The sequence below is a fragment of the Pinus tabuliformis genome, chromosome 9, assembly GCF_031772625.1.
Source record: "Pinus tabuliformis cultivar Carrire ecotype Pingquan chromosome 9, CPIR1, whole genome shotgun sequence".
Classification (NCBI taxonomy): Eukaryota; Viridiplantae; Streptophyta; class Pinopsida; order Pinales; family Pinaceae; genus Pinus; species Pinus tabuliformis.
Window position 1 is genome coordinate 1,904,838,814 of NC_142307.1, and position 26,033 is coordinate 1,904,864,846.

The window sequence follows — 26,033 nt, forward strand, 5'->3', positions numbered from 1 at the left end:
GTCTCCAGTTCCCATCCTTCCTCTATACCAACACGATCATGCTCCCACAAGGTGATGAGCTTGGCCTAATGTGCCCTTTCTATAACAGCTCTTGAATCTACCTCTTTATTTCATCGTTCTCCATAATAGAGCGTTGATAGATCGGCCCGTTGGGTAGCGACGCGTCCGGGGTCAGATTGATGGAGTGTTTGACCTAACAGTGTAGGGTTACCCCTATGGGTGAGGTGAAGATGTCCCTATAATCCTCCACGACCTTGTTCATCTACTGTTGCTATGTGGAGGAACCTTGTATGGAGGCCGTGGATGTGGCCATAATCTTCTTCTTGCTCTAAGGACGAATCATAAGGAAGATAAACTTCTTGGTATGGGAAATGATCGTACTGTATTACTTCACAAAGATCAAAGAGATGATGACAGGTGGTGCTACCTCTCGTATCATGTATAACTTATTACCCAAAGAAATAATAACAATGCTAGGCCTGGACTCATACAGAACATGTCGTTTCCATAAGTATGGTTGGCCTAATAATAGATCACACACTTCAAGAGGAAAAGCATCAAACAATACCTCATCTGTGAAGGGCTTGATGCTATATGGAAGGCAACACTGTTGGGTGACACAAAGATCTCATCCTTGGTGAAGCCACCCGATGGTGTATAATTGCGGGTGGGGTGTTGTCTGTTGACCCAATCGCTTCACGACCTCTGCTTAAATGAGGTTCTTTTGGTTCTCACTGTCGGTAATGAACTACAGCGGAAAACCCTTCACCCACATCTGTGAGTGGAAGAGCGCTCCCCCTCCTCTGGATCTTTGGGCTCAGTCTTCTGGAAATGATGGCACTAGGCTTCGCATCAATAATCTGTTTCCCTTTGTTATTTCTCTTGTCGCATTCTGACTCAGAGTCAAAATATGCATATGATTCAGAAGCTTTCAGCTTGACCACCAGTGACTGCTTGACTCGACACTCACTTGTGTTGTGAGTGGGGCTCTTATGGAACTCACACCATTTCCTTATGTCCTTCTTTGTCTTAGTGGTGTTGTTCTTTGCTTGCGGCTTCGGTGGGTTGTCCTAGGTTGCCCCATCTTGGCTTTGTCCTTTATTCTGCAGTTTGGGGGTGCCTTTCCCTTGCTTCATATTCACATATCCAAAGTCTTGCTTCTTCTGTTTAAATTTCTGCTTGATATTGACAAGGTATCGATAGGCGACGCCAAGCCAGGAGATGTCCAGGAACTCCATATTGTCTTGGATGTACTTACGTAGACAACCACAGTACTTGAGTACCAAATGTCGCTTAGAATCCTTGATACCCAATTTCATCCAAAGGGTATGAAAAATATTTGTGAACTCCAGTACATCTTGGTCCCTTCCCTACCGCAATGAGGTCCACTTTATGTATTTATCTTCATAGCTCCCGACAAGTGAATATTGTTCCTTGATGGCGTCTTAGAAAGAATTCCAAGTGGGTGCAGATGAAAACAATGAGGGTTCACTCTCGTCCTTCTATTCACAGTAGGTTTCCCACTAGTCCTTGACATGGGGGGAAGTTTTGAGGAGTGCAAAAGTAATATTTTCCTGATTGGAAAAGTCATGAATCGAAAAATATCATTCCAACAGATTTAACCATCTATCTACAACGTCTGCATCTATCTAGCCTTCAAATATGGGAATGTCAAAGTTGACTTGTACTTTAAAGGGATTGGCACCTCTAGAGCAGCTGCTGGATGAAGATGCATCGCGTGTGGGTAGCCGCTGAAGGATATGGGCAAAGTTATCCATCATCTCGTTCCTCTGTCACTCGAGGGCTTCCTCGAGCAATAATTTGAAAGGATCTACTGCTCCCTCGACTTTCTTTTCTTCCGCCATGGGAGGCCGTCGGGGTTTGTCAGATTGGTCTTGCAAAGGTTCTACTAGTTTGATCCCTAACTCCTTATACCCTGACCTCGTTGGGGACATGCGAAAAAAAAACAAAGAAAGAGCAGATCAATCTAAACTTATATAGGAACGCAATAGAATACATATACAAACATAAACATCGAGATGCAACAGAAATAGAACTTCATTTCATTAATATCAAGGAATTGAAATATGCTTACATACATAATGGAAATAAACTAGCTCGATCGATGGTAGCTTATCTCTAAGAAGAGATGTGGCGGCTACATGCCTCTAAACTGTGTTACAATGAGGCTCAAGGGCCTTTTTATTATTCAACAACAAGGGAAAACCCTAAACAACCAAAACCCTAACCCAGGAGATGGAACACTAAGAGTTTGTGGGCCCCATTGGGGTTAGTTGGGCAACCAACTTCCCGGGGTCATAACTTGGTCATATGATCTCCGTTTGGCACGTACAATACCTTGTTGGAATGATCTTTTTGAGTAATACAGGATTTGCTGCTTGCGGTGGACCTCAAAAAAATGTCGTTTAGGGAGTCAAAACAACTCCAGAAGTTCAGGACCTGAAAAATTGCTAAAATAGTAAATGCTGCTATAATCAAGGAAACAAATGAAACCGAATAGAGGTCTAGGTGGAATAGGCGGGTAGGCCACCAATATCCACTTGGATCATGGATGGATCCATATTGTAGTATATGAATGTTTATTTTTTGTTATGTTATGGCATGTCTGTCTCTTCTAACCCTTCGTAGGGTCCAGTTTTGGCTATGGTCCAATCTCCCCAAGAGAAACCGAAATAAACTATAATTTTTTTTGATGTAAACTATGATTTTGAAGTAATATAATCCACTTAAAAAAACCACAAATCCAACATTAAGTTGTGAAATCCAAATTATTAAATAATCTCACCACCAAATACATAGATATTACATAGATATGGGAACCTATCTCAACAAACTAGGAATAAGAATGGCATGATGTGATACACATAACAAAGTTAATTCAAAAGACAACATAAACTTGTTGTGTCACCATAAACTAAAATTTTAAAATCAAGCTACACCAAAGAGAAGACCGCAAATATGAAATCGACATAAAATTTATCAATAGTGAATCTATTATGCAATTAAACATACCTTGTGTCACGTAAAACTAAATCACCTAGATATAACATCTTTGCATGTGTCACACAATTTAGATTCTACATGACGATTGATATACGTTCTCGAAAACATCTCTTTTTAACAAATTCTCACTTTCTAATAATAGATTTGTAATTAATGTAATGCATTTTTGATTTCTTTTCAACCCTGGATAAATTCAACAATATCCAAAATTATTTAGATACTCTACAAAAATTAACAATTTCTAAGAAATAATTATAATTCCTGACCAACATACTCTATAAATACAAAAATAAAATAATGGAAACAACATTAAATCCGACCATATAAGACAACAAAGCTTCACCCATTATACTAACTCCTCCCTAGATCTATGCTTTTTGATGTTTAACAGCCCTTTTTACGCCGTTCAATGTCCATCTACTACAGCTCCGTGGATGTCACTAAGCAAAGTTACTGTCACAGGTCGTACAGGGCACGTTTCCTAAATGCGATCTTGCAGGTGGCGAGCTCACACTGGATCACGAAACCCAAAAAATGTTCAGCCCACGTGCCCCGTATGGGTTTCCTGGACCATTGCAGTAATCCAGTCGCTCGAAAGGACACCAGCAAGAATGGAGTGGACAGCCTTTGACCCTATACCATGGTGATGAGACTTGAGATGCACCTGCCTTCTCTACGACATCACAAGCTTGGTCTGATATTTTCTCCTCTTTTCTGTCGCCTTTAAAGGTTTTTCCTGTTCCGGTTTGACTTTCATAGCATATAATGGGGCAAACACGAGGAGAAAGAGGAGAAGAAGATATCGGGTAAGTTAAGCTGATTGTCAGAATGCTTTCATGGGAAATTATAAACTGCAAATTTTCCAGTTTTATATGATATCGTCTGATATCGTCTATTACCCAATGCTGTGATGAATCCTTGGGTCGGTGTGATCTGGTATTTTGGAGTGAGTATAGATTGGTTACTGAAAGGGATTAGGGTAGGAGCATGGGAAATTAGCTAGCTGAATTTCATATATATGGGTTCTGTTTAGCAAAAATAAACTCTGACCAAGGTCGGAGATATAAAAATATTATTACAGCTGCCCTGTTTTTTTAGAACTGTGAGTTGGGCATTTCATTATCAGAACTTAAAATGTTGTTCGAGATAGGGACGGGGTTTAGGATGGTTTCCTCTTGGATCTCTAGGGCACATACTGGAACTTTTATCTTATGCTAAACTGAAACGATGATCCATGCCCCATGCCAGTATGATATTGGGGGGCTCATGGCCAAATTAGAATTCATGTTGAAGCTTGAATCATGGAAAGCTTGAGGAATTATTTTTAAAGGAGCATTGTAGAAATGTGCATGTTGGCCCAAAAGTTTACAGCTTTGACACTAAAGATGGTCCATTAAAAATAATAATTATAATCAAGTGCAACGTCCTCTATTTAGACGAGGAAAAGTGAAACTTCATTTCCTGCACAACAGGAACAGCCAAATACATGAACGTCTCAAACGCTGTCTTAACGCTTCTTCAACATTGCCCTATGCACATCTGTTTTGGGATTTGAACCCGGGTCATTGCAGGGCAAACAATGTGCACCCCCACAGCAGTGCATTGAATGCTGTATAGGTCAGGATATCCACTGTTGAATATAAATGTTGTGTATCCCGGTGTATATTCAACAATGTATATCTCCACCTATACAACACTTGAAGCACTGCTGTGGGGTGCATATTGTTTGCCTCATTGCAATGGTAAGCACACCATTTGCACATCCATTGGGATTTGAACCTGGGTCATTGCAGGGATACACCACAGCATGAAGGACAAAGATCATTATTAATTTGATTGAGCCAACTCGATGCTACCTGGCTCAAGGTTATAGTTTTGACACAGCAGATGGTAAATTGGATTGAACCTTAGTGTACGAGTTTGACTCTAGAGTTTTTATTGAACCAGCTGGAGAGAATAAAGTTAATTCTTCTGTACCTATTCATCTGTAAGAAGGCACCTTTTATTAAAACTTAATCTCAAGTGGACCATCGTTTACAACTTTACTCTATGTGCCGAACAATAGGCAAATGCCCCTGCATTAGAAATCTTTACTATTTTCTTTTGAAGTCAGTTCGTGAGACATCATGGACAGTTATTTTAAACCACCCATTTTGAATTTTGTCGCTCCTGAAAAGAAGTATCTTCAGTACACAACAATTTTACATGCTTGAAATGTGACAAAGGGTGCTTTGTTGCAGTTGTTTATATTTTTGTATTTAGAAAAGAAAGTGGCAACGGGTTGAATGCAGACTCTATCTTTTGTTTATAGTCTTGAATTTGAAGAAGCAAAATTTAAACTATGCTTCCCAGTCACCATTTGATGTTTAATAAAGATTTCAAACTGAAGAAGTGCTTTTATAAGTAACACTGCCTGACATGAATGGGCTAAGTTGTATCCCAGCAACATTGACGACAAAACACTGTGATTTCCTGCACTGGCTAGCTAGGGATCTTACACCTGGGGTGATGTAATACGACAATTTCTCCAAATTATCTTACATTAGACTGGCTTTGGGTTATCGATTTCAACAGATCGAAAACCTAATTTAAGTGTCATTCAACAATCGAAGACACGAACAACTACAATTAAGTTCTCAGTCTCCAGGTTGTGGGATCTGTGAATCTTGTTTTAGCTGAGTCCCTGCCCACTCAATTGAAAGTTTGACTCAAGGTGTAGTCTCCAAATCAATGGATGAACATGTCAAGTATGTGCACTACACCTACTAAAAACCGTAGTCACCAAGTTTGGCTGAAGAGGCCCCAATAATTTGGAAATTCAGTAGTTCGTTTGCTCAGCTGAATTATTTGGAGCAAATCATATTAAATTTGCATGAGTTAAATTCGGCAGTTCAGATGGTTTTCATTTTCAACAGAACCATCAAGCTAATTTTGGACTGAATAACATTATTAGCATGAATTATTGATATGGTCTTCAATGTTAGTGGTTCAGAAGGTCCAAACCCAACAATCAAGCAATCTCTACTCGGAGACCTGCAAAACTTATGTCCAGATGGCAACAGTGATGCAAATACATCAGGGCCATTGAACCATGTGACCAGAGGTAAGGTTGATGATGTGTATTCAAAGATTTTCAGAACAATATAGAGCTTCTTTGGGAGAATGGGGCACACAAGTGGAGGTATGAAAGTGTTAGGTAAAGGCATATGGCTGTGAATGGTAGCAATGGAGGAAGGAGTTGTTGAGTGTGGTGGCAGATTGTTGTCATTGATGTCAAGTTCAGGGGGAGCTTCCTAAGTATCCATTGTCATTGATGTCATTGTTGTATACTTGAAGTTGTCTTTGATTCTTGAGTGTTGGAACTTGGAATTTTGGCTTGTTTGCTGAGTGTTGGATGTGTAGCTTGAGTAGTCTATCTCTGTATGGATTGTGCCTACATTTGCCTAGTTTGAAAGAGCATGAAAATTGTCTGGTTAGATAGCCCTTTCAAAGGGCTTTCCAACGATTTATATCACTTAGTCTAACTCCGAGGGAGTGAAAAATAAAACCGTTTTGAAGTACGAAATTTGAGTAGGCTTCAAGGCATCTAGATTCATTTGGGGGGCATTCACATGCACACTTGAAATGGGCAAATACTGGGTTATGTTGATACATTTGGGCTTTGACAAAATCTAGCAGGTACGAGGGTATCCAGGCATCCGGGTTTGCCCATGGCAACTACTTAAGAAATGGCCCAGATCCTGATTTCTCAACACCAAACTAGTGGACCCCAATGTGACAAGGCAACACTTGGAGACAGGTGGCAATGGCAGTGTAGTGTACATGGCTCATGTTGGGGATGTGACGCCTTGATGTGAGGACATGTGGCAGGTGGATTCGGTTCTTTTGGGTGGCCAAAGTGACAAGTGGTAGGTGACATGTGGCAAATCTTTGTTGGTTGGCACAGATGACATGGCAATTGAGTTGGGATGTCGATGTGGCAAGGTAGTGGGCCACAAGAGGAGGTATTTGGGCCTCCGAGCATGCACTAGATATGTAGTTTACGAATGACTTGAATATGGATTGACTCGGATTTGACCAAGTCCAGCGGGGTTGGGTAAAGGTTTTGCCTTGTCAAAGTTCTAGGCCCCCAAGACATTCAGGATGCGCTTAGAAATCTATGCTTCATTTTGCATTTGGGCATCTAGGCCTCTGGGACTGTAGCAAAGAATGACTGAAGGAAAATATCGGATCAGGTTTTGACTAAAGGCGTAGGTGGACCCCAAGCACAACTAGAGGTACGTGTGGCGGTACAGGTGGCACAGGTTGGTGACATGGTAGCTTGAGCAGTTAACACGTGGCACAGGTTGGTGACATGGTAGCTTGAGCAGTTAACACGTGGCACGTGGTTTGTGTGTTTTTCGATGACCAAACAGACAGGTACAAAGGACACACGGTAAGCTTGGTTAAGGTTTTAGTTTGGCGTCAAGGTTAGGTGGACCCTAAGCACAGCTGGAGGTACGCGTGGCGGTACAGGTGGCACAGGTTGGTGACATGGTAGCTTGAGCAGTCAACATGTGGCACGTGGTTTGTGTGTTTTTGGCTGACCAAATAGACAGGTACAAAGGACACACGGTAAGCTTGGTTAAGGTTTTAGTTTGGCGTCAAGGTTTGATGCCTTTATATCTAGGTATCCAGGGATAAAGCAACACAAGCATTTTGGCAGGTTAAGAATGGGCCGAACCTTTATTTGGATCAAGGACTTGGCACAACTATCGAGGTGAAGGTGGACCTCACGCCAAGCTTCGAAAGGAATCTGGCCCATCTGGGCATCTAGGGGTTGAGGCATGCAACTGCGGTGGGTCAGTTAGAATGGGGCCGGAGACTGGATTTCTGGATCAATGCCTTGGCAAGAAAAAAATTGTGGACCCCACATCACTGTTTAAAGAGTTATTCAGGTCGTGAAGCAATCTAGGTATGGTACAAAAGGAAAAAGGACGAGGGGACGAATCTCTAGAGTTATCCGGATACAATAATATTTGAGCTTTGACCACATCCGAGAGTAACGACTTAGTTAAATGAGGTTGGATCTAGATTTTTAGGAAAACAATTAGTTGAATAGATACAAATTTATTTAAGAAATGTTGAAGATGGTCATATTGTAAGATTTTGTGGGCCTAAAGTTTAAGCCCACAGGGACTAAGGGGTCATGGAAAGAAAATATATATGGGTTATTTAGACTGGATTTCCGGCAAGAAAAGTGAAAGAATAATACAGGTTGTTTGATTGATTTTCAACAGAGTGTTGGCCCAACCATGATTGGTTGATTTGATTTAGTATATATAAGTTGGAGAAGTTTGGAAGTGTGCGATGAGCGTGTGTTTGTTTGGTGAGGCACATTTGTCTTGTGCGTTTTATGTAGCTAAAATGGTGAGGAGTTGAGCAAAGGAGGACATAGAAGCTTGAGAGAAGCTCTGTGGTATTGGAAGTGAAGGAAATCTGGAATGAAGTATAAGGAATGTGTGCGATAGGCAAAGTAGCTGCTCAGTCTAGTGCAATATGATGTGATGCATTGAAATGAACTTGGAAGTGTTAGTGTCTGTCAGTCCTACCAGTGACCAGTGATCAAATGTACTTTTTCAATATGGTTGATAGGGTACTAGGTCAAAATTTTATAGTTTCAATAGGTTTTCAAATAAAAATTTGGTCACTGGTTAGTGTGTCTAGGTATGTTACTACTCCCTTCATTTCATGGTCAAAATGGCATCTTGGTCATGCCATCACTCCTTGTGATGAGTTATCAGTAAAATGTCTTGATCACCATCTCAGTCATCATCTCATGGTCAGTGCTATTGCAAAGGTCTAAAGGTCCAAATCATTAGTCTCATAATCCATTAGGTGTCATTATTAGGTCAAGTCATCAAAATGGTCAAAAAGAGTCATGACATCACTTATGGTCAATCATTATGGGAGTAGTAATTAGGGGAAAAACTGTTCAAGGAGATTTCATCTTGTTTCAACATCCTCATTCATATTCCATATACCTCCCTCAACCTTCTCTCATAAATGCTCTCATTCCATCTAAAACCCTTTGTTCCTTGGAAGAATCCTTACATCCTGATTCCTGGCCAAAACCCATTTTTTTCATTGGAAAAAACTCATTTTCAAACTCTAGCCAAAATCCATTTCATAGTCCAACTTTAGCCGCATTTCCATTTTGTTTATACATTGAAACTCTAGTCGTGTGCCCCATTCTTTTTATTATATATATTGCATTATATATAAGTTATAACATAAACCCCGCACCACTCCCGCTGCGATAAACTAAGCCCGCAGACCACGTGTCACCATGTCGGAAGTTTCAATACTGTCGTGCCCCCAAACCTCTTCCCTTTGCCGATTGCAATCGCGCGATCACAATCGCATGTTTCACACGACAATTCAACTCTAGAGCCCCTTCCATATTGCGATAGCGACGAACTCGACTGATTTATAAGTTATATTCTAAAGTTTTTCGGGTCCAAGTCTGTGTTAACATCCCATCCCGGAGGCGATGTGTTATGTATTATGCTTTAAAGTTTTTTCACGTCCATCCATCCTCACACCACAAAGCATATCGATGTCGGCATATCGCATGGAACAATAAAACAACTGTTAGTCTCCCCTTGCTGATTGCGATAAGTCTCCGCTCGCCAATTGCGATATCGCAATTGGGGATTGCTCAAGTCACAAGTTTCTTCTCCGCTGAAGCCCCTTCCGGCTTGCGATTGCGATGGATGCGATATTTTATAAGTTGTGCTTGATAAAGTTTCGGGCCCAACTCGTCGGCAAAACACTATGAAACATGATTAAGGCCCCTCTCTTTGTTGCGATTGCGATATACAATGACCTGGATCAACGACCCAGGTTTAATCAGCCCGAATCAACAGTCCCAGATCAACGGTTAGTAAATCCTCTCGGATGGTCAAAATTAGTTCATTTTCTATGCTCCCAGCCATAATTTCTCGTTGTTTTTCATGTAATTTACCATCAATGCGCACAAAGGCAAGTTGGAAATTTTGTTGGTAAGTGCCAACCAAGCCACAAGAAATTGATAAGTTCTAGCAAGAAGTATGTTTTATTGTTTTTAAGAGAAAATCCGTTTGTAGAAGAGTTAGTCAGAGGCAAGGCATCCTTTGAGGGGTGTACTAAGAAACAAAAACAACAATTGGAAGAGATGCTACAAGCATATATGGATGTGTCTTGAGAGCCTAAAGGGTTACCACCTAATAGGGAAGTGGAGCACAAGATCCAACTATTGTCGAACTCCCCATTGCCAAACAATTGGCTGTATAGGCAATCCGTTATAGAAGCAAGTGAGGTGAAGAAATAATTGCAGCAGCTACTGGAACAGGGTGTCATTCGACAAAGTACATCACCATGTGGGTCACCTATCATCATTGTGCCAAAGAAGGATGGGACTTGGCGGATGTGTATAGACTACAGGGCATTGAACAAAATCACACTCAAGAATAAGTACCCCCTGCCTAGGATAGATGATCTGCTGGATCAATTGCAGCATGCAAATTACTCATCCAAGCTAGACTTAAAGTTTGGATATCACCAAGTTCGAGTCAGAAAAGAAGATACTTGGAAGATTTCCTTCAAAACCAGGCGAGGTTTGTATAAGTGGTTAGTCATGCCATTTGGCCTATGCAATGCACCAACTACATTTATGAGATTAATGAATGATGTACTGCGCCCCTTTATAGATTTATTTGTTATTGTCTATTTGGATGATATACTGGTATACAATGCTACCTAGGAGGAGTACATCTCACATTTGACGCAGGTGCTGGAGACATTAAAGAAGCACCAACTGCTCGCAAATCTCAAGAAGTGTGAGTTTGCACAACAACGTTTGGTGTATTTGGGGTATGTGATAGGGGGAGGAGAGCTAAAAATAGATTCTGTCAAGATGGAGGCCATCTTGAAATGGCCAGTGCCTGCTAATGTCTCTAAGGTCGGGAGTTTCATTGGCGCAACACAATACCTGAGGAAATTCATAGCCTCGTTTTCAATGGTTGGAACACCACTACACCCCATAACAACGAGTGGCAAGAGATTCCCGTGGGGAAAACATCAGCAGAGGGCTTTCGAGTAGCTAAAGAAGACGATTAGTCAAGCACCAGTTCTGGCATTACCAAACTTGCAACAGCCCTTTAGACAGATGCAAGTTTGTGTGCTATGGGAGCGGTCTTGATGCAAGGAGGAAGGCCTATATGCGACCATTTTGAAATATTTTATGGGGCAGCTCTTAACTACCCTACCTACGACAAGGAGCTCTATGCTTTGGTGCAAGCTGTGAAGAAGTGGAAGCATTATCTGATGGGAAAGGAGACAGTAGTCCAAACATATCACCAACCACTATAGTGCCTACATGGCTAGAGTAAGCTATAGAAGACCAGGCATTACAAGTGGATGGGGTTTCTACAATAGTTTCATTTGGTTATTAAGTACAAGAAAGGCAACACAAACAAGTTGGATGACATGCTTTCAAGGCCACCTGCATTAAAGATCACAACTTTTGGAACTCTAATGCATGGAACCATTCACCCATGATACATACAGAGACGCATATTCAGAGGATGAGGACTTTAGGGAGGTGTTTCAACAGTTGCAGAGTCAGAGTCATGTGCACAATGGCGACAAGACTGTTGACTACCATCTCCAAGATGGGTTACTCTACAGGCTAGATAACCTATGTGTTCCTAAAGGTGAGTGATTGTGGCTAATTAGAGAGGCTCACACCTCCAAGGTTGCAGGGCAATTTAGTGTAGGGAAGACCATGGCTAACTTGTAGAGTATGTGTATTGGCCCAAGATGCAAGAACATGTAGCTAGGTTCATAAGAGGATGCATGCTTTGTTGTACTAGCAAGCCTAGCAACATGAAACAGGGTCTATATCATCTCTTACCTGTACCCACTTGTGCTTGGGAAAGCATTTCCATGGACTTTGTGGGAGGTTTACCAACAACCAGGAAGGGACATGACTACTTGTTCGTGGTAGCTGACAAGTTCAGCAAGATGTGTGTTCTAATGCCTTGTAAGAGGACCATCAATGGGCAAGGAGCAACAAACTTGTTCTTTGGACAGGTCTAGGTGCACTTTGGTATACCAAGGAGCATTGTTTTAGATAGAGACACATTGTGGGAGAAGATGGACACAAAGTTGAAGAGATTTACAACATTCCATCCATAGATAGATGGGCAGACATAAGTAGTCAACAAGACTTTGGTGCAGCGTCTGAGGGGATACAACTAGAAGCATTCAAAGACCTGGGATGAAAATCTGGTATATATACAACATTCTTATAACAACGCAATCCACGCTTTTACATGAAGGTCCCCATCTGAAACTTGTTTTGGATATTTGTGGCCTTCAACTTTGGACATTGCATATGGAAAACAAGTAGTAGTGAGGAAAGATCTTACAGGGGGTGCCTTGAGGGTGAAAGCTTTATAGAGAAGATTAGGAAGATCCATATACAGGTACAAGATACACTGCAAAAGTCACAGGAGAAATATAAGGCCAGACATGATCAACACAGAATAGAGAAATTGTTCAAGGTGGGAGGCAAAGTATGGCTGCAGTTGAACAAAGAGAGGCCACAGGGGCCTCGTAAGAAAATCAAGGCTCTGTGGTATGTTCCCTTCGAGATATTGGAAAAGGTGGGTGATAATGCCTATTGACTCATTCTACCACCATATATGCGCATTTACTCAATTGTGAATGTAGAAAACTTTAAACTATACGAGCCCTCCATGCTAGATCAAGAAGAGGAACATGTCCTACCTTTTGTGGAGGATTTGGCACTAGATGCTCAGATAGAGTTGACAAAAGATACAATTTTCCAGAAGAGGTCCAGTACTACAAGACATGCATGACCTTTTGGCAGATTGGGTTGAAAGGACAACTTCCAGGCGAAGCTAAATGGTAAACTCAAAAGAAGATGGAGGAAAAATTTCGTCACCTCATTCAATAGAAGCTTTTGGGGACCAAAAACCTCCCAAAATGGGGAGATGTGATCCAGATTGATCGTTATATTGTTTGTCATCCATCTCGATTCTAAAGTGGAAAAAGTGAAGGACTCAACTCTCATAACCTTTTTTACCAGTAGGACCCAGTTTGGCAAATTGGGGTCTGAAACCTTCTGGGAGCGTTTTTGGGGGTAAAATTTTGTTGCTTTTGCATCATACATTTTTTTCCTATTCTACACACAAAGACCTTTCCATTGACGCAAGAATATCGTCAATTGGAGTTTGTATGTGAAAGTTATGCCACTCATAAGTTGACTTTCTTGTTTTCACCACCATAATTCGAGAGGATCCCATGTCATCCCCCATTGTTCATGAAAAAGGGGCTAGCCATGTGATTATGATGTAGAATACTCTAGAAGAGTCTATATTGTAACTCCGGTTAAGAGTTGAAGAAGTCAAACCTAACTACTAGTAGGCTATTAGGTTGTGTTATAATCGAGCCACTAGGAGGAAAAAGGATGATTCTATTCTTTTGAGTGCATTTGTTCCATAGCTAGGTAAAAATAGACAAGGGGGATTGGAGATAGAGCACACAAAGAGGATATGTGCACTGTAGTAGCCCACAGGCCACATACCATACTTCTTTGTACTAGTAGCCATATTTCCATTCATAAAGAGAGCAAAGCGATCTTACCTTCCAGCTAGGTTTTCTCCTGAAAGAGTTTCCCACGTCAAATCTTGTGTCAAATGTGTGTGAGAGCTTTTATTTCGTCGTTCTCTATTTTTTGCATTATTTTAATTTGCATGCATACGCTATTAACAATAATCTACAGATCTATAAATCTAAAGAGAGAAAAATGTAATAGTGTAGAATTTTTAGATTTTAAATATAGTTTTATTAGATCTGTTGTGACGAATTGTCTAGTGGAATATCCAAGACAGTTTACAGATCAACGTTTGAGCAAGTTTCAAAGCATCCAAGCATCTGGATTCATCTAGGGGGCATTCACGTGCATAGCTGAAATTGGCAAATACCTGATTATCTGGATACACTCAGGCTTTGACAAAATCTGACCGCTACAAGGGTATCCAAGCATTCGGGTATCTGGGTTTGCCCAAGGCAACCACTTAAGAAATGGCATGGATCTTGATCTCTCAATGCCAAACAACTATTGGACCCTAGTATGACATGGTAGCATATGTGGAGACAAGTGGCAGTGACAAAGTGGATGATGTGGCTTTGGTTGATGACATGGCACCTTAACGTGCGGACATGTGGCAGTGGATTTGGTTCTTTTGGGTGGCCAAAGTGACAAGTGGTAGGTGACACGTGGCAAGCATAGGACAACCTAGGACATGTGGCAGATCTCAGTTTGTTGGCACGAATGACATGGCAATTGAGTTGGGATGTTGATGTGGCAAGGTAGTGGGCCACAAGAGGAGGAGGTATCAAAGCCTCCATGCATGGAGCAAATATGCAATTTACGAATGACCCACATCCAGATTGTCCCAGATTTGACCAAGTTCAGCGGGGTTGGGTCAAGGTTCCGCCTGGTCAAAAGTGTTGAAAATGTAGCTATGGTCGGTCTTCATGAAATATTTATTTTCATTGGAACTTGAAAAATGAATTGTTTCCTTCTAGCATGTTCTTCATGGTCAAAGTAAATTTTGTAAGCCATACTTTACATGGCATTGAAAGAAGGGAAAAAATATATTTTTAAAGAAAGAAAATTATTATTATTATTTTGTAATTTACAAAGGCTCCACAAGTGCAAGTCGACCCTTCTAGATGGTCAAATCGGCTTACCCTCCTTCACACCCATTCGGATCACTTTGATGGCTATATAAAGAGACCTACTCGCTCTACTTGCTATGCACTCACCTCTCAAGCATATCTATTCGTCCTACTCAAGTGAAGATGTTTGATGGAGCAATCTACAATCTACTCAAGCAAGAAAATCTCTCTCTCTCTCTCGCTAAGGTCTAATTCATTGTGTGACACCCGTAGCAGTGATTCGAGAGCTTGATCTAAAGCTCTGTGGCATAGATCTGACTTTTGGTGGCTTGATCTAAAAGTTTGTGGCATATATCTAAATTCTGGTGGCTTGATCTAAAAGTCTGTGTCATAGATCTAACTTTTAGTGGCAGATCCGAGCTCTGTGGTGACCGATATGAGCTCTGTGACAAAGATCCGAGTTATGTAGTGGCAGATCTGAGCTCTGTCGTGGCAAATCCGAATTGTTTGTCTTATTAGTCTGAGATCTATTATTGGTTGAAGTTCGAGCTCAAGGAAGGGTACATTCCAGTCTTGTGAGAGAATCAACCTTTCCTTTGTGATCTTTATAGGACATTCAATTGTGGAAACCTTGCACAAGTGGAAGTCTTCTTGGGTCAGTATAGTCCTTGTCTTTATGTATTTTGAAGGATCTCTCTAAGAAGGATTTGGTTGGGTTTTGCCCTGGTCTTGGACCTAATTTCTGGTGTCTCTTATTGTGTATTGTGATCTCTGCTTTCTCCTTACTACTGTGGTTAATTTCTGAGGTATAATTATTTGTTGATGGAAGAATAAATCTAAAAGAAGCACTGCTAACCTCACAAATAATATCTGAAGTTCAGAAAATATTGCTTGTACTGCACTATATTTGGTTTTCTAACATGGAACCAGAGCTAGGTTAAGGAAGAAAGTCGAAGATTACCTGGTTCCTGAAGTGGAAGTTGGAGTATCAATCCTTGCACTTTGGAATCATCAGTGGTATTTCTCAGAAGTTTCAATCTTGGAAGGTACCAGTGAAAGAATGGTTAAAGGTATGATCACCTATCTGTTCTAACCTTTCTTTACTCAGTGATCTCTAAGTAATGTATCTGTGGCTCCTGAATTTGTATTGATCCTTTAAAAGCCAGAGATCAAATTGAACAAAGTATTAACATCATATATCATCCTTGTTATTGTACTTCTTGGCATCTTATGGAAATCCGAATTGGATTTTTATTTCGGTGATTTAACCTCTCTAGGGTATGGTCCAAATATATATGAGTAAGAAGAATTGATATCAAGAAGTCGTGGTATTGGTTCTCTTGAATCTCTGCAATCAAAATCAAGTCCCTTGGATCCAATAACCAAAGTCTCTCTGATGAGCTCGTATCTACCTCTGTAGCCAAATCATAATCTTTGTGGCATTTTAAATCTGAGGCATTTTTCTTGAAAGATCTATTGGTTGGGAAGGGCATCTCTGTAGGTTTGCAATCAAGATCATGCTCCCATGAAACTTCTATCAGTCTGAAGTTTATAGGACGAGTTTGACCTTTCCTCTTATGTACCTCAATTTCAACTATATTAGTGATGATCCAAGTTATAACATATCTCTATGATATGCATTCTGTTAATTTTAGTTATGTTCTTTGTTAGGACAATTACTTCAATGTTCCATATTATCCCAATTAACAGTTCCATTTCATTTGCATTAGCAATCACATAAACCATTATCACATTGACAGAAACTGTAGAAAGAACAATAAACAAATGCAGAAGACAAGCCAAGACCAGAGAACACAAGAATTTGGCTCAAGCCAGACAAAAACCCCAAGATGGGGGAAACCCTTGATCATTCCTTCTTATTATCAAATATCAAATGATAAACAGAGAGAGAATATCCAATAGAGTACAATCGATGATCCAATACCACTGTCCTTAGTCAAATAGATTTCCCAATCAAAATCTGCAATTCTTCTCTCAGTCAAACAACCCTAACCAGAAAGTCAACAGTGGTCAACGCAACAATAAAAGTGTCCTCCTTGAGCTCGGTCAAGGTCAAGGCAATTTGACCTTCCTTGAAGATTAACCAGCAATAAAAACAGTGATCAAAGGAGCAGTCAAACTTGGTCAACCAGAAAGTCTGCTCTGCGGTCAAGCAATCAATACAGGTCAACCTGCACAGAAAATCTCAGTTTCTGTGTCAATAAATGCGTCCTGCTGAAACAGAGAGAAACACCACAAAAAAATAGTTAAATGACGTCAAACAGAGAGTCAACTCTGTGGTCAACCTGAACTCAGACCCTGCTGTCAATGTAGATCAAACTTCACCAAAAGCCTCGGTTCCTGTGCTGGAATGTGCGCCTGCCCAAATAGAGATATCTCCACAAAAATCACAACAAAATAGTGCCTAATAAGCTTTGGTCAAAGCTGGTCAAAGGTCACTGCAGAAAAGTCAACGCAGAAGAACAGAGATACCCAGTCCACCCTTTGCACGTGTGAGAAGAATCTGCTGCCTCAGATGTGAACAAACCAATCAGAAGAGAGAGAATGTGTTGTTGTGATGAGGTGCCAAAATGAGGAGGACATATGCTATATTTATAGTGGTTGACGTGGGGTGAAAAGACATGTCTCTTCATCCATGAGCAAACATGAAGGGGTGCCAACCTGAGCCGATTTGAAAGAGAAGCATTTGGAGGAAGGCAACAAAAAATCCAAATTTGCCAATGATGAATGATGTCATCAAGAGCTCTTCAAGGGTGAAGAGTGCCATCAAAAGAGGAGCTGCTAAATGAGGGAATTGATCCCTAGTTGCCAACTTTAACACATTCGAAGTGTGAATTAGCATCTAAATCCTTGTAATATCCAAGGCATTCATATTGCATCTCTGTGGAAGATCTATTGAATTAAAATAATACATCTTTGTGGATTCTAGAAGATTGAAGGATAGACAACTTAACTTGTGAAGCCATTCCCATCCTCTAGAAGAATGAGGCTGTAGAATAAGCCTTGGTACAATACCTCTGAGAAATAAATCTCCATTGCAAGGAGAAATCTGGAAAAGTTCTTCATGATCCTTGACGAGGTCTAAGATACCTACATTAGAATCCAAACTGTATTAAATATCCCTTGCAAAAAGATCTCTGATCTATTCGTAGACATTCTTCAACATTAAGCCGACCTGATCAGAGTAGATTCCTTCTGCCATTAAAAGGAGTTTCTGATCAAAGTCTGTTGCGAAAGTCTGAAGACTTGGAATGTGTTTTACAGGACTGTCAATCAAGTATGTCATAAACTCTGCTCCAAGATTCATATATGAAAAGTATCTCTGTCAGTCTGCCTGAAAATGAACGAGATACCAAGTTTCATAATGAAATTATCTTAGAAGCTAACTTAGTAGATGGTACTGAGCCATTTGAATATACAGTACTATCTAAAGTCATTGAAGTTTTGAGTACTGAAGGGTGATAGAGCCATGTGGATATCTAATTAATTGATGTGACAAAAGGCTTGCACTGAAATTCAAGATTCCAAGTTTGAGTACTTGCTTTCCTCGCACTGCAAAGGATTCATCTAGAAAGGAAGGTATCATCAACATCATGCTTGAAATAGAAGATTATGATGATGATTATCCAAAATATCAAAGTAGAACCCAAAGTCCTTGCTTTAGGTAATGGAAGGTGATGAAGTCATTCCTTATAGATGGTGATAAGAATGTTGTTTTGACATCTGATGACAAAATATTTTAAAACCCCAGCAAGATGAAATATTCTTGATTGAAGTATTGGTATGATAATGTTGCAAGTATTCACACCTCGGTATCTCTATATGAAAAGATCCAGGAAATTGTTATCTGAACCTGATTGATACCCTATGGCAGTTGTACATTTGAAAAAGACCTAAGATGTGGAAGCACGCCTTGGGATATCCTTAAGATTGTAAGTGTTTAGGGTTTGATCTAGAATTTGTGGACAAACCCTAGATTGACCATTTCATTATGCTAATAGTGTGCGATGAAGTGAAATGCAAGGATGAGTGCCACATATTAAGGGTTTGTAAACCCTAGACAAAATTTGAGGAATTATTAAATTATAGGGTTTCAAATTAAAGCCCCAACCATGGTTACTTGGGAGTGGGAGCGAAAAGGGGGAAAGGGAGCGACATTTTCAGAAGCTCCCGGTTTGGGAGTGATTCTGGGAGCATTTTTTATATAATATATATATTTTTAATATTTTGATGCATATATGTCAACAAAAGCATGTAGAATGATGAATTAGATATAAAAACATAGAAAACATAAAAAACATAGATTGAACCAATAACAACAATCATCCAGAAGTTATAATCTTCATCAACCACGTCCACAAGTTAGTAACATACAACATATTGAGTTTCATGATTCGTCAATCTTAAAGTTTCAAGCTTTCAAAATTCAATATATAACATTTATCGTCATTGATCACCAAAGTTGTACTTGTAAGCTAAGTGTAACCGTTACAACAAATAATATCTAACATGAAATGAAATGTTATAAAATGAAATGAAATGAAACAACTTTCAACTTTCACGAAGCATGATATTTATAATTCATTACTAATGAGTTATAATTGCCAACTTCAAACTTAAATTGTCATATATTGTTGACAAAAAATATCATAATAAATATGAAAGAGTAAATAGTTATAAAGACTACTAGAAACTAGAAAAGACAAGTAAATCTATTATCTATTGCTAATGCTTGGGCCTCTTGCCGCCACGAGAAATGTCCAATTTTTTAGTCTTGTTGGAAAATTAGGATCTTTGTCATTAATATCACCCTCTAAGCCTTAATATCCAGAGGTATCTTTGTCATTACCTCTGGATTTGTATAGGGATCTTTGTCATTGATATCACCCTCTAAGCATTAACATAAAATAGAAAAAACATAGCATGTCAGGTCAATATTTTGTTTGAGTGATGCGTAAATTTTTTAGGAGGGTCATGATAGAGGAGTTCGACAACCAATGTCACTAACATCAAGGTACATAGAAGGATTGGTGCTCTTGATTAATTACAAGTTTCATACCCTAATACATGACAAAATCCAATGGAAACATTGCAATCCCCCAATCTTGAAATCCTGAAAAACTGATAAGTTGGCTAGATTTTGAATGAAATCTAAAATTATACTTTCTCCATATGAAATCCAATGAGGTCGGAACCACTCTCAAACATCCTAAGTCATTTCATGGTAATGCTAAAAATTTAAGTAAAAGGATGAAAATGAAGATTAAGGAGAATGTCACTTTTACTTTAAGAATTTAACATCCATGAATCGCATATCAATACTAGGGCCATAGGCTTGATCATTACGCTGCCCCACTCAAAACTTATTTGTTTCTTTGAAAACAAATTGCATTTGGAATATTATTGCAAAAAAGACTAAACACTCTCGAAAAACCAGGGATTTTTTTTTTTTACCGGGAGCACGCTCTCGACTAGCTCTCGAGTTGCTCCCACCCGGAGCATGAATTGGGAGTGGGGGTGTGGGGGGTGGGTGGGGGGGGGCGCTCCCCCCGCAACCTTGGCCCCAACCATACAATTGTAAACCCTAACCATGTTAGTTTTTGTAGCATCGAATGTGTTCTAGCCTTGAAATTTTGTGGAGAGGCTAGAATACATGAGATCTCCAAAACCCAAAAATCGTTTCTGGAAATTCCGCCTAGAAATGACTTAATTAGATTATTAGTCAGTTTTTAAATATTTTCTAAGTCTAGGGAATATGACTAATTAATCAAAATTAAATATGTCAAGGTGTGAATGTTCTAGAAACTCACATGGATTGACTTCAAGTTAATCCTAGCCATCGATTAAGATCTAATCTTAGCCTTTGAAGTGTCAACATAGGGTTATAATCATGAGCAGATTGATTTCCAGAGTAGCAGCAATCAGTTGCCAGAGATGGAGCCAGTGAGATCGAAGCAGTGATTGAGGAGCAGGGACAGTGAGCCAGAGGAAAGAGTTTTCAGATCTGGGGAGGGAGAAACAAGTGAGTCGAATTATCCCAGAGAGGCAACGTTGAGGGACTGCGCAGTGCTTCAGTCAGACAGATTGATTTGGTGAAGAGAAAAATTCGTTCTCAATTCCAGAGGCTGGGCAGGAATCCCAGAAGGTCGGAGAGACGATTTTCCTAGCTTCCATAGGCAGAACGACTTCATCTGAGCCTAGTCCAGAGCAAGTCGTCCAACCAGCTATGCAGAGCAGCGCAAAGGCTGACACAATGCTCCAAGAGGCCAAGTTTTGATAGGGAAAGTCTAGCCAGAGATTGTTAGTGGGAGAAGGGTAATTCCCTCGAGTATTTTACTAAGATTTTCTTGCCGTTTGGATTGCCAGTTGGGCATCCATAGATGTACTCAGATTTCACTGTTGCATAATAAAATAAACCCTCACTATTGCATCGGTTTCCCAAGTTGGGTTTTTCCGGAGACATTGGTCCAAAAATAACTGTGTATATTTATGTGTGTGTGTTAGCATTTCTTCTAGCGTTTCTTTCTTCTGCAGTTTCATTTGTGTAGGTTGCAATGTAATTGATTCAGTATTTGCTGTAGCAAACGGTAAATAAATTGTCAAAAATTAATTTAACAATTAGGAGAATTATTTCTTGTTGCTGGAATAGGATTCGGGTTTTCGAATTTTCACATGGTATTAGAGCGCAGATGATCAGTTGGAGAGCTCAGTAGCGAAGAAAGGAGTTTTGTTGTTCAGTGTGAGCAGCAGATCGAAACCCCTAGAGGTAGCGCAGTCACCTTGGCCAAGAGGCTGAATTTCTTGAGGAGAATCGATTTTTCTGAGAGAGGGACAAAAAAATTCGATCTCTCCAGATCGAGGGATTCCAGAGGTAGAGGGAGCAACCCCAGTATTTTCACAGAGAAAATCTCTAGCTGGATGCAGTAGTTTTGCAACAGTTTGCTAGAGCAGAGCTAGCGTCGAGTGGAAGAAGAGCACACACTGAGGGAAAATTTTCCTCAGGGAACTTCTAGTCTCAAGAAGTTCGATTTCCCTTGTAGATCAACAGTCGTTGTGTGCAAAGTTTCTCACTCTAAAAGGGAGTGCGAATAGTTGAGCAACAATTGAGCAGAAGGGAAGAGGAGATTTTCGACATTGTTTGAGATGGCCACTGCTGGGCTTCAAGATCAGGACAGGTTGGATGGTGCTTCCAACTATGTCATTTGGAAGGCAAGGATGTCCTTCCTTCTAGATGAGTTTGGCTTGAAGACATACATAGATGCAGTGGTAGTTGTGCCCCAGGATGCAGATCAGTTGAAGGAGTACAAAAAGGAGATGGCATGGGCGAAGAGGTTGATCCTTGATGGAGTTTGGGATCACATTGTTTCGCACATAGCTAGCAAAGGGACTTCCAGATAGATGTGGGAGACCCTCACCACGTTGTTCCAGGGCATTTTCGAGCAACGAAAGATGTACTTAGAGGAGAAGTTGAGGCTCATCCTGATGCAGAAGGGGGAAGGCATAAACCCCTTCCTTACCAGGATTCAGGAGGTCCAGGACCAGTTGTCAGCAGTTGGGGCAGTGCCTCAACCCCAGAGCTTGTGAGATTGGCACTCAACAGTATCTTCGAGGAATGGCAAGTCTTTGTCCAAAGCATATTGGGTAGAGACAAGCTCCAGAGTGGGACAAGATATGGGCTGACTTGCAGCAGGTGGCATTGAGGTGAGCTCTTCTAAAGAGTTCCATCAGTGGCAACAACAGTGGACAAAAGCAGGTGAAGGAGGAAAATGTGGCCTCGCATCGAAGGGTCCCAGTCAGGGGCAAGGGGAGCAACGAAAGGAGGACCTATCAAAGGTCAAGTGCTTCAGGTGTGGTGAGCTCGGTCACTATAGTACCCAGTGTCCTCTCAGGAAGGACAAGGAGGAGAAGCAGGACCAACAGACAACATCAACAGAGATCAATAAGCTTTCCTCCAGGCTGGAGGAAGACTTCGCTATGTTTGTTGATATACCTCCAAGAGTGAGGTGGGGTGACTTGGTGCTATAGCCCCAAAGTGCTATATATGGGTAGGATCCTTGAGGAGGTCTGCCTCTTGGATTAGTACCTTGCTATGGGAGCCCACAGTATTTAGTAGTAGGATGGATCAGTGGCAGTAGATGCAGTCAGATGCCAGAGTGATAGATGCAGAGTCTAGTTGCAGTCAGATGTTGGGGAGTGCAGTACAGAGTTGGAAACAATGCGGTTGGCACAGTGCAGAGTCAGTAGCAACATAGAGGCCTTAGTGACAATGCAAATACTAGGAACAATGAGGACTCGAGAGGCAGATGCATCATACTGATCACAGTTGATTCAATATTTAGGATGCTTTTCAGTTGTAGATGTTGCAGTTGCAACAACAACAGATGAATGGGGAGTTGCAGTGCAGATGACCTCCAAAGGGATTGTCGAGTCAATTTGACCCCTTTGGGGGAAAATTCACGAATTGTAATGTAATATTTTAATTAAAAGTTATTAAGTCTCCAACATGTACATGATCAGTAAAAAAAGAAAAAAGAATAATAATTAACTAGAGGAAGAATCCAACTAGTTGTTAGGAAAAGTTTTTCAAAAGACTAACATCTCCTCAAGAAATTGTTGTTGATTGTGAGATCATTTGATACCATAATACAAAGAAATCATTTTGCAAAAAACATTTTATATGTTGAATTGATTTTTTTTATTCTCTTCTTTCTTAGTTTTCATCTCTATCATTGTGCTTTTACAGGTATATTTCTTCCATCACAAGATCAAGACGACAATTCATTGAGGGATGAACAATTACATGGAAAGGGAGATCAAGGGCCAAGCTTTCACCTCACCCTTAGTTAGTTGTTGAAAATACACTTTTCCAAGTATTGTATAAGCCCTCTAGGGGGAATCTCCATTCATAATTGTGGGCTATCAACAATCATTGCTATTTTGATTGGGGCCATCTCGAATGAGTATGTCCTCCTAGTTGTTGAAGAACGTAACTAGTTTTGGTCTTCATAATTGTACTTGAAGTCAAAATGTAATATATTTGTCAAAAGAAAAGCAATTTTTTTTTATTATTATTATTGAATTAACTTGTTAAAGCATGGGTTTCATGCTTGGGTCAATTGTCATAGGTCAAGCCTCCATTGTAGGCTTTAGGATTGTTATTTGGGTTAAAGTCATTTTGTTGATTGGTCAAAGACTCCTCCATCAAGTCTCCTTACAGTTGGCTTCAAATAGATCATCATCAAGTCGGCTACAGTTAACTGAACTCAAGTCGACCTCAACATATATGGAGACACCACCCTTCAACAAAGTCATGTCGGCCTATTACGAGTACAAGGTCTTCGCATTACACCACCCTTCAACGAAGTCATGTCGGCCTATTACGAGTACAAGGTCTTCGCATTACACCACCACAAAAGTTTAGATTAATTACAAAGATAATTTTGGATAACCACAAAGACAAGCTTCAATGATATTCTCGGCATACCTTTCTGAGATAGAATGTGGATTACAATGGAGACTAAATTTCGGTGATATGTCACAGTGACTCGGTGCTATTTCAGTCTCAGTTTCGGTGCCATTTCAGTTTGGTGCTATTACAGTGACCTTAGTTCAGAGCTATTACAGTGACTTCAGTTCGGTGATATCACAGTAACCTCAGTTCAGAGCTATTACTGTGACTTCAGTTCGGTAGTGTCATAGCGACCACAGTTCGATGCTCTTACAGTGATAAGGTCTCAATGCCATTACAATGATAAGGTCTCGGTGGTATTACAATGATGATGTCTCGGTGCAAACACAGTGACAAGAATTTGGTGCTAACACATTGACATGGATCTTGGTATGCAAACACAGTGAAAGGAAGAACAAACAAGGATGACTTGATAGAGGAAGTCTCTAGTCTAGTTTGTAAGGTTCTTGGTCGTCTCATCTTGAATCTACTGAAGAAAGAATTTTTGACCGGGTTTTCCCTAGAGCGGGGTTTTGCACTGGTAGCGTGCCTACATCTTGTGTTCTCTTCTATTTGTTTCTTGGCATTAGTCTTGATGAAAAGAAAATATAATTTGAAAGAACAAATAATAATAATGAAAAACATCCCAAGATAATGTCATAATAAGTGAAATCGTTTAATTGCCACACTTTGGATTTCTCAACATTGTATCAGCACTAAGTTCATGATCAAACACAGTTTGAAGATCACTTATGCATCTTTGAAGTATCCTCAGTGAAAGGTTCATAACTTAAGGACATCTCTGGGCTCATAAAATTAAGATTACAGAGAGCTAGTTCAGTCCTTTCAAGATACCTTGAAGAAGGAGGATTTCGGTATATCTTAAAGAGACTGAGAACAACAAAAATCTCATAGTGAAAAAGTCAAATCATTTCAGAGAGAAAGGTTCGATGATCTCACAGTCTAGAAGAAATGTAACTTCGCTCCACAGGATAGTGATATAATCCACAGAAACAAGTGAAGTTCAGACCAAATTTCAGTGAGGAATTTGTAACAGGTGTAGTGATGAACTCGAGACATCTAGTATCACAAGTATAAGGTAAGTACTATCCTCAACAAGACAGTTCAAATCAGTTTCGGTGAAAATCACAAGGAGACAAGTTCGATCATTGAGTACGTATAATCTCAAAAGTAAATGAGGATTACAGTATGGTGTAAGCTACAGTGAGACAACTCAATCACTTCTGAAATTGGGTGCATAGTTTTTCAAAGAAGTCATAGTCACAGTCATGACTTCGCTATAGATTTCAGAAGAAGGATTCAGGATCAGTGATATGTTTATAGTTGAAGCACTAAGTGCTGAAGCAATGATAAGGTCAAAGTAGCAAAAAAGTATATTCTATCTTCCACTCGTTGAAGGAATGGAACTTGGTACAACTGCCTATGAAGATCTATCAAGTACAAACACAAGGAACCAGCGTAAGGAAATCAAGTAAGTATTCTGTACTCAACAAGATGCACTTGCAACGAGTCTAATGAGCTATCTAATCATAGATACGTAAATACAAGGTATGCTTTTAGATTTGTAATATATTTAATCTTAGATGGTCCTAGTTTATAGTTAGTCTAGGGTAAAAAGAATGTAATCCCTAGATAACATATAAGAACCTTAATCCTAATAAGTAATCTAGGATGTGTAGCAAAAGCCCTAATATTGATTGGAAGAAGGAATAACTTGATTTTCAATATCATAGGATTCCATCCTCCATGATTATGTAGAAGATCTAACTTGAGAAATTAAATCATG

The 26,033-nt window shown here is 40.1% G+C and overlaps 1 protein-coding gene across 3 annotated transcripts in view; it reads left to right on the top strand.

The window, feature by feature from the left end:
* The first annotated feature begins 3,478 nt into the window (after positions 1-3,478).
* Positions 3,479-26,033, top strand: part of LOC149156549 (uncharacterized) — a 37,552-nt gene continuing 14,997 nt past the window's right edge. The window contains exon 1 of one of the 3 annotated variants that reach the window (XM_089438277.1): positions 3,479-3,830. In XM_089438277.1, coding sequence (XP_089294403.1) covers positions 3,790-3,830 — 41 coding nt within the window. In that variant the 5' untranslated portion in view covers positions 3,479-3,789. The remainder of the gene's footprint in view (positions 3,831-26,033) is intronic. The other 2 variants (XM_089438278.1, XM_089438276.1) reach the window with 2 other exon arrangements.